Source organism: Spodoptera frugiperda, chromosome 9, assembly GCF_023101765.2.
Source record: "Spodoptera frugiperda isolate SF20-4 chromosome 9, AGI-APGP_CSIRO_Sfru_2.0, whole genome shotgun sequence".
Classification (NCBI taxonomy): Eukaryota; Metazoa; Arthropoda; class Insecta; order Lepidoptera; family Noctuidae; genus Spodoptera; species Spodoptera frugiperda.
Window position 1 is genome coordinate 2,696,579 of NC_064220.1, and position 9,052 is coordinate 2,705,630.

Sequence of the window (9,052 nt, forward strand, 5' to 3'; positions counted from 1 at the left end):
AATATAAATCCTTTTGAGGGTAGGCTTCTATTTATCCGCCGATATGTGGGTACACCGTTAAAAATGTGGGTGACCGAAAAAAAAATTTTTGCGGGTAGAAGAATATTTCGTTGGGCGCCAATGTAATGGTGGCGGTGGAATGAAACCAACGTTGGATGACTGATAGGGTTTATTTACTGTACTTCAAACATTTGACAGATTCATAGCAAACAATAGTAGACTGACGTGTAACCTATGAATGGTCCACGAGTCGTAATTCTAGATAAACTTTACATGTCACAGATGAGCAAATACCACAATTAGGCCTAAAATTAAAGTGATACAACATAAGTAGACTAATAATCTCATAAAATAAACAAAAATCATAGCGATAGCATTTACCATTACTGAGAAAAATAAAAATTAGTGCAACAGTTCTCATTCACACAGTGAAATCACTTTGCTTTACATTTTTTTTTTGTTCTACATACCATACAATATAAAAACAGCAATTACTATGCAACATAGTACTTTTAAAACCCTTTCTAAAAAGGTATCCCACTTGTAGATTGGATCGTTATGCAAAATGTAGTCAAAGGTAAACAAAAAAAGTATCACAAAATTGCGGGCGTAAAGGCTTGGTACACACTGAGCGAGTGATCCGGAAATACGCTCAGTCACGGACAGTAGCGGGCTTCTATGAAAAGGAGGCTAGTTGGAGCTAAACGATGTAGGAGCGATAGAGACATGAGTCTCAGTTTTCTAAACCTGTTTAATGCTTTTTTTAACCGACTTCAAAAAAGGAGGTTTCTCAATTCGACCCTATATATGCTTTTTTATGTTTGTTCGCGGATAACGTCGTTTATGAACCGATTTGGATGTTTTTGTTTTGTTGGAAAGGAGATGCTTCAGGGGTGGTCCCATGATAAGGAAACCAGGATCTGATGATGGCATCCTAGAGAAATCGAGGGGAAACTTTAAAAAATCTTAGGGGCGACTAGTACGTTTGTTCATTAAGTATTTTAAAGCATTACAATTTAATGAAATATTATCATAATGAAAGTCTGGAGTCGGTTATTAATAAAAACATAATGCAATGGTGTGTTTAATTATTATGATACGCTGTGTAACAGCCCTCGATGCACAAGTTCACCGCGCAGGTGCTACATCTCCACACCGTCGTGCGACGCACTTTGGCTGCGTGGCACAGTTTACAGCGTTGCGGTCGCTCATTTTTTGCAGGCAAATGCATCTGCGATGGTGCGGCTGGTGCCGCTGGTTGTAATGGCCGAGAAAGTGCCCCAGGTCTGCACATTTGCAGTAACTCCTTCGCCAACTGCAGCCGAAACTCACGATTTCCAATGACTTGAGTGCGGTTGTGGTTAAACATAACAAAGGAATTATGTACTGACACGTTGAGAAGTCGGCGGAAGAGTTTTTTGTACCAGATAATATTTCTTACCCTCTCTATGGGGTAGGCTTGTAGCATTTGGTCTTTATGGTCTATGCCGCCCATAGAGAGGTTGTAGTCGAGTATTACTTGGGGTTTGTATTTGTAGTACCCATATTTTTCAATTCCACCGATTTTTACTTGGTGGAAAGTGGAGATCATTGCAACCACGTTTTTGTCCATCCACACAACCACACACAAGTCCTTGGTCGAGCTGAAAGCCACCTCTCCCGCTTTCATGTTTGTTTTCGCCTTTTTTCTTAAACCTTCTGGAACAAACTCCCTGTTGAGACGGAGAGTGCCCATCGAGTCTGTTTTGTGCTTCACTTTGAGGATCCGAGACAAAAGTGGCGCGTTATAAAAGTTGTCCATCACGAGCGTATGGCCTCTATTAAACAAAGGTCTCATCAAAGTGAGCACAATCTGAGAAGTAGCACTCTCTGGCTCATCCCCTTCCTCATGCTCTTCAACCGGTTCCTGCGCCTCCACCTGCGCAACATGAACGTGCCCCTTTCCCGAGTAAACCTCCATTCTCCACAAATAGCCTGTCCTTGACTCGCACAACTCGTAACTTTTGATACCTACTCTCGCTTTTTTTGTGGCAATTTTTTTGCGAAAATGAGAGTCGCTCTTTCCATAAAAGGAGTGACTCATCAATTGCAATGTATTGTTCGAGTACATATAGGGAGGTAAATTTTTTATTTAGGTACTCAATGATGGGCATAATTTTGTCGAGTCTGTTGGGATGCACGGGCAAGGAGGCGTTGTCTACAAAATGTAGACAACGTTTGATCAACAAAAACCGGTTATAGGGCATGATGGCCTTGAAATTCCCAATTTGTAGGACATCTAATTTGGGATACCAATACTCCCGCTCCACATTGTTTATTACCAGCGACTGCAACATGATAATGGCGAAAAATGTTTTTATATCGTCATCAGTGACGTCTTTCCACCGTTTCAGCCTGGTGTTGGAGTTCACATTACGCCTTAACATTTCACCACCATATCGATTAGTCTCACGGACTATGTGGGCGATAATATCGGTATCCCAAATTTTTAAAAAGACTTCCAAGGGAGTTAAATCCGCGTTTTCAAAAGTGGGGCCAGTAGACGAAACAGTAAAAACTTCCCTGACTCCCTCAAATTCTCCTGCTCGCATCTCCAATCGAAACTGAGCAAGTCTTGATCGGATCCAGGACCTATGACGGTCCGAAGAGCTAAGTCGGCTTCAGCGTCAATACTTCTTAACGCCTCAGCTAGCGACGGGTCCGGTAAACTGTCACTGTCCACCAGATATTCTCCGACAGTCCTTGCTTTTAAGCTAAAATCGACAAGATTTTCTTCATGTTCGACGTCGCTGCCTTCTTCAGGTTCTATGAAGTCACGCTCGACATCGACGTCGACACCTGGGGTAAGTAGGTGAAGAAATGTTAATGAAATCATCTTATGGAAGCGATACATTCGATGCAAATAATAGTTTAAGTTACCCAATTCATAGGCGCTCCTTCCAGAGCTAGGCGCCGTTGTCGAAGTAGTAGAAGCTGAAAATTTTATAAATTTTAGTGAAATTAGTGAAATGTCAAAAAAAAACTAAAAAACTTTAATACATATTAATCACATTTAGGATGATAAAACAGTCAAAAATATCAAAAAAAGAGTAAAATTATTGCATCTTCGAGCAAAGCAACCACCAAAATGTACCACCAAATGTAATCGGGTTTAGAAAAGGCAAAATTTTGTGGCTCATGCTGAAACCTTTATTTCTATGTATTAATAGATAACTTAACTTATAAATAACAAAACACTACGTAGATATATTCACCAAAAGACGTTTTTAAATAATTGTAATGAAAGTCAAATCACTCATAACCGATTTGACAGCCATCGACAACTTCAACATTTTTTTTCTTTTTTTTTCCATAGCACAGATTAGGTTTTTTAGCCTTGCTTGGTAGATAATTTTATAAAGGAGCGAGATAAATATACAAAGAGACCTTAAACTAAGAGAGACAGACAAGTTTCAATAAAATATAGGAGTGTAGAGTAGGGATGACCAATGTCAAGTGGTACTTGACACGGGCAATTTAGAGTGCAAAATCCATGTCAAGTGGTTTTGACAGGACAGGACATTTCAACGGATATAGGCGGTTTTGACCGCTAATGTGTGTATTGTAACATCTCGTGTTTCTATGTAGTAGTAATTCGTCGGCGTCACAGACACTTCACACGTCGTATAATAGATGTCGCTAGTAATCTGTAGATATGTTGTTATTGTATTGGTGTCTTCATCTTGTTTGTGATGTGATCAATTCGGGTGGCGTATCGTTGTGCTTTCAATCCGATAGATGGATTAGATCGACGCCGCCCATGTTTTTGTTATAATGTGATACAATTTTAGGGCATCTCACGTCAATTTTATCTGCGAAACCAGTCTGTCGCCGTTTCACTGTATCGGTTTCTACAGGCGATAGAAAGTTAGACAGCAAATGTACCCCTTTATTGTCCATCCATTTCACTAACGATATGCCTTAAAAACTTGTGGTGTAAATGTCTCCACGATTTTTCTTATCCACTGGTGCAGTTTTCGGAAGATGTTTTAGATTAGTTCGAACAGTCCCACTAAAGAATGATATTATTTCAGTTTTGGCGTTTTCAAACGTGGATCTAATACGAGTCGCAATCAATAAACACATGGTATTTTTTGCGTAAGAACATCTTTTGTTAACTGCCTCGCACAGTTTCGTCTTGAGCAGATTTTCAAATTTTCAAGGATATGTTCGAATTCGTAGATTCTTTTGGGATTAATTTTGTATTAAGCATGGCAATCAATAGTATTATTATTATAGATACTGATGAGGAATCATTTGAAACATCAAGTGTGGCTTCATAAAAACATTTAAGAGCGGTGATAAAGTATCCTACTTGCACCCATTCATTTGCAGTAGGGACTTCTATTCCACCACGTTCAGCCATGTATAAATTAATGGCAGTTTTTTGTTCAGGGAGTCTTTTCAATAAAATCGTAAACACAGCCAGATACCCCAGCCTCACAAACATTTTGAAACCCCACTTCTTTGGTTTCTTTGCCAAATATTGGCGCCTGTTTCCAGCTCTTGTACCCTTGTAGGGCAACATCATTTCATCGATACTATAGCGATGTTCTTCTATTTTAAGGCAGTTTCTACGTACTGCTTCTAAAATAGGCCGGGCTTTGAAGTAACGATCTCCATTTTGTTGAGAATTATCAACGAAATGCAAAAATTGGCGAATCTGTTCATAACGCTTTAAGCTCATAATATCGGCTATCAGACTGTATCTTAGGTACTTCTTCCAGTAATCACGATAGGACGGCATCTTAACAAAAGTCTAACTTAAGAATACCCATCAAAAGATTGATAGCTATAGGTAAAATCAAGTAACTCGTCATGAGTGAGAATTACAGATTTGAGATTTCGTTGCACTGTAGATGGAGCATGAGCCTGATTACAATATTCGGAAGATTGACTTGTGTAGTAACCCTGTTGTTCATAATGTTCATAATAATCAGCGGCATATGAACTTGACACGACGCATTTTCTAATGATTCCAATTATCTCGTATTTAGCATCCATTTTGAGAAGTTTCGGTTTTTTTTTAAATCATTTAATAATGTCAACAAGAAATATCTATCGCCGTCTTCAAAATTGTCTGCATTTGTATTGTTTTTGTTTTGCATTCTTTCAGCAAGAAGGATTTGAAACAAAAGCAAATTTTCCTAATTGCATGGGAGCAGGGTTGTTGCGGATGCTGATTTTTTCACATCCGCGGATGTGGATGCGGATTCCAGGGGGCAAACATCCGCGGATGCGGAAGCGGATCTTTACAAAAATCTTAAGTTTTGGGAAAAAAATTTAAAAGAAGTCAAATAATCAGTAATTACCTATATAATGTGATAGGGGTGGGACTTCTAACCCGTTAAGGCTGAGTACTACATCTAATTTTATCGACAAAAAAAATAATATGGGTGGTTGAACCCCTAATTGAAAATATTGAAAAATAGTGATTTTTTCGTTAAAAATAATTCACAAATAATTATTTTTCTCACCAAAACATTATCAAACATATGAAAAAAGTAATGAATTAGTTAGCTAAGGTACCGTTTGGCGTTTTTTGTTTTGTTTCTACGACGCATACAACCTTTGATATCAAAAAAAGTAAAAAAATATTAAAATAGCCATAATTTTTAGGGGGACCCCTTCGACCCCCGACTTTTGTCCATAAAATTAGATGTAGAACTTAGCCTTAACGGGTTAGAAGTCTCACGCCTATCACATTGTATATCTTTATTTATTATTTTAATTTAATTATAAATAAGCAAGTCAAGTACTATTAAGTACTAATTATACATTTTAGTAATTAAATTTAAATAAGGGAGCATTATATTTAATAAAAAGAATGACTGCTTTTTCGGGATCCAGTCTATTTCGCAAGGGGTCGTATATCAACCCAGCGCTACTAAATAATTGTTCACTAGGAACACTGACTGGTGGAGCTGATAAGTATTTACGTGCTATTTTAGACAACAGTTTGAACTCGTTTCGATTAACACTCCACCATTTAAGTGGACTCTCATCTACATTAACTCGCTTCTTATCTTATTCTCGCGAAAAGCAACTCCTTTTTGAGAATCGAGTCAGGACTGATAATTTCCGACGAGTCATGACTCTCATCTTCACTTGATGAATCGAGCATCATGGCAAGATTAATTTTTAGGCAGGTCTTTTTTTTTTGTGGGGGGAAATTCATCCAATGACTTTTCTTCGCCTTAGGCGAGGCGAGAAGGAGTGTCAGACTCTTACTGACTAAAAACCACCCCGTTCCTACTCCTGCTTTTCGAGCCGGAGCCCCGGTAAACCCGCTAGGTAGTCCGCAGCTCTTCCGGTACCTGGCTGTTCCGTGTCTGTTTCCTCGCAACCTGTCATTCTCATTCTCTTTGCTCCTTTGTGACTTGGAGACATTATTTGGGAATCCAAGATATTTTCGGTATTTGTATGAATCTTCATGATGTCTTCTTTTATAATCCTCTGTAATTGATGTAAAAAAACTTGTGCTTATAGCGAGGATCCAGGTAAGTGGCTATGGCATAAATGTTATTCTCCATCTCTTCTCATATTGTGGCAAATTTACCTGAAATTTCAGCTTTTAAAGTTGTGGCTGCGTGGTGCATTGGGGATTCCGGTGATGCTGTTAAATAGTTACTCACTTTTTTCAGTAGCATTTGAATGATAGGAATCACAGATGAAATAAGAGCCTGAGAACTGCTAAGGTCACATGTGGCTTCTTCAAAAGGTCTCAAGAGCTCAACACAACAGTCTAATGCTGCAAGGAACTTCCTTCTCATTTGTAAGAGTTCACAGACTTCAGGAGTCATTTGGCTACGTCTAGTTTTGGGAGCAGCACGTAAGCTTGCAATGTAGGGGTCTGATGTTATTAGTAACCGATTTATTAAGTCTGTGTTCGTGTCCACTCTTGAAGTTTTTCGCGTAAATAATTCTCTAAATTTTCTATTGTCCTTATTTCTAGCCTCTTGTGCTTCTTCCGAAAGTTGGCTGATTGGAAGGATGCAAGAAACAATTATATCTTTTTCGTGAAAAAGTATTTTATGCATGCTAACGGGCATCGGGTACCATGCGCAACTCTAGGATTAAAAAATAAGTTTCTAGACCCTGGGCGCGATTGATTCTGGGCAATCACGTAAGCATGCTACAATCAAATGATAAATATCTGCCATAAAATTATGGAAATCGTCGCTAGGATGAAATAATGATTTTTTTGTATAATCAACTTCATAATTGAAAGATTGCAAATCAACTTCTGATCTACATAAATCACGCATGCAAGTCTTACACGTCCTGAAAACGTTAGTTTTTTTTTTATAATATACCCCGCTACATCTTTTTTTGATTCAATATAAATCAATGAATCATTTATTTTAATTTCATTCATCAATATTAATGGTGCATCAATATCACATGCAAAATCATCATTATGTGGAAAATCAGGTTTATTAGCAATCAAATTAAAAATGATTGAAATGAGTATTAAAATCGTCCTCACAATTGGCTCTAACAGAATGAACAGAATTAAAATGATTAATCAGCAATGTTTTATAAGCATTTATAAATTGATTACAATTGGGATTAATATTACGTACACTAATATCACTAAAAAGTTTTACCAACGGATCCTGATTAAAGTTTCTAGTGAGTTGTTGTTATGTAGGTATTGTGTCCACCAAATAAAAGTCCAAAGTTCACGAACAATCGGTTATATTTTGAATTTGTAAACAAAGCGGTTAGAACAAGCGATAGCCTTGCCTTGCCTATGCCATATATATGCCTTGCGCAGCGGCGAACAATAGACTGGCGCGTGAGCGTCGTCGAAACCGATGTGTTCCGAACGACGCCCGCGGCGCGGCGAAGATACCCGAAGATCTCCGATCTCGTTGCTTGCGTCACTCGGGAAGCCTCATCGTTTAGCGGTGTTGCCGCTACATGTATTTTATAATAAACATTCAAATACAATCACATTTCCTTAAAAGTTTTTATATTATGAATCCAATTTTTGATTGAAGGAATCGACTCATGCTTAATCAATACAGAATCATTTCTTCTAACTACTGATTCAAATTTAATTGATTCTAAAATTGGCAACATTTCATTCCACAGTTGGAAATGGGGTGAGTTATGTTTTAAGCACTGCTTATATTTCTTAGACGATCCTTCATAAGGATGACCATTCAATGAGTCAAACAGCTTGTCGAAGAGCATGAAGAAATCTGCAGTCCCTTGGCATTCGTCTGGCAGAATGTTGTGTTCTGAAACAAAGTATGCAAATCTCAATTACAATAGGATGACAATGACTTTCGTCATCATCACAGCCTTTCACCACAGTACAACAAAGTACTACAGTAGGTACTGGGATTTGTAAATCCACTGCTGGACATAGGCCACTCCTAATTTCCTTCACAATAGCGTTGTGAGAAAATACTCAGGCGAATATAATTTCAAAAAATAATATAGTACGAGTCGTGTAAGAAGACATTTGGTCTGAGAGATCAACCGCTGATTTTGCAAGATTATAATCTACCACAATCTTCGGTTTTATTTTTTCTTTTACTTTTTTAGTTATTCTTTTGAAACTTACGGGGTGCTTGGTAGACAGCAGCAGTACATCCCGCTTGTCCTTCCACTTCATAATCGCTATTCCGTCGTCACTTTCTTGAGCAGAGAAGTAAATATGTCGGCTGGCATATCTGAGGTTGATACATACTTAATTACCACTTTATTTTGTGATACACATTCCCTAACAAAGTGATGTCTTGCATCAATGTGTTTAGTGCGTCTGTTACTGATGTTTGCGCTGTGTGATTGCTTGGATGTGGTATGTGCGCGCGTGCGGTCCCGGTCGGAGCGTACGGCCTCTTTTCCATTACACGGTTGTTCAAACGTACGGTGTGTAAGCCGTACGGTTGAAAAAACGTGCTAGCTTGTACATGATACGGCAAAATCACCGCGCGAGACATTGGTAAGTACTGGCTAGTAGCGCTTTTTACTCGGGCTGTGTAGGACGTGCTGCGTC

At 38.5% G+C, this 9,052-nt stretch overlaps 1 protein-coding gene across 1 annotated transcript; it reads right to left on the minus strand.

The window, feature by feature from the left end:
• Positions 1–1,084: 1,084 nt before the first annotated feature.
• Positions 1,085–1,960, minus strand: LOC118271006 (piggyBac transposable element-derived protein 4). The gene has a single exon (XM_050695696.1). It carries the CDS (start codon positions 1,958–1,960, stop codon positions 1,085–1,087), a length of 876 nt encoding a protein of 291 aa, XP_050551653.1.
• Between the last annotated feature and the right edge of the window lie 7,092 nt (positions 1,961–9,052).

What these genes read in the sequence shown, in the direction of transcription:
- LOC118271006 (XM_050695696.1), bottom strand. Translation starts at nt 1,960, where the DNA reads ATGGAGGTTTACTCGGGAAAGGGGCACGTTCATGTTGCGCAGGTGGAG.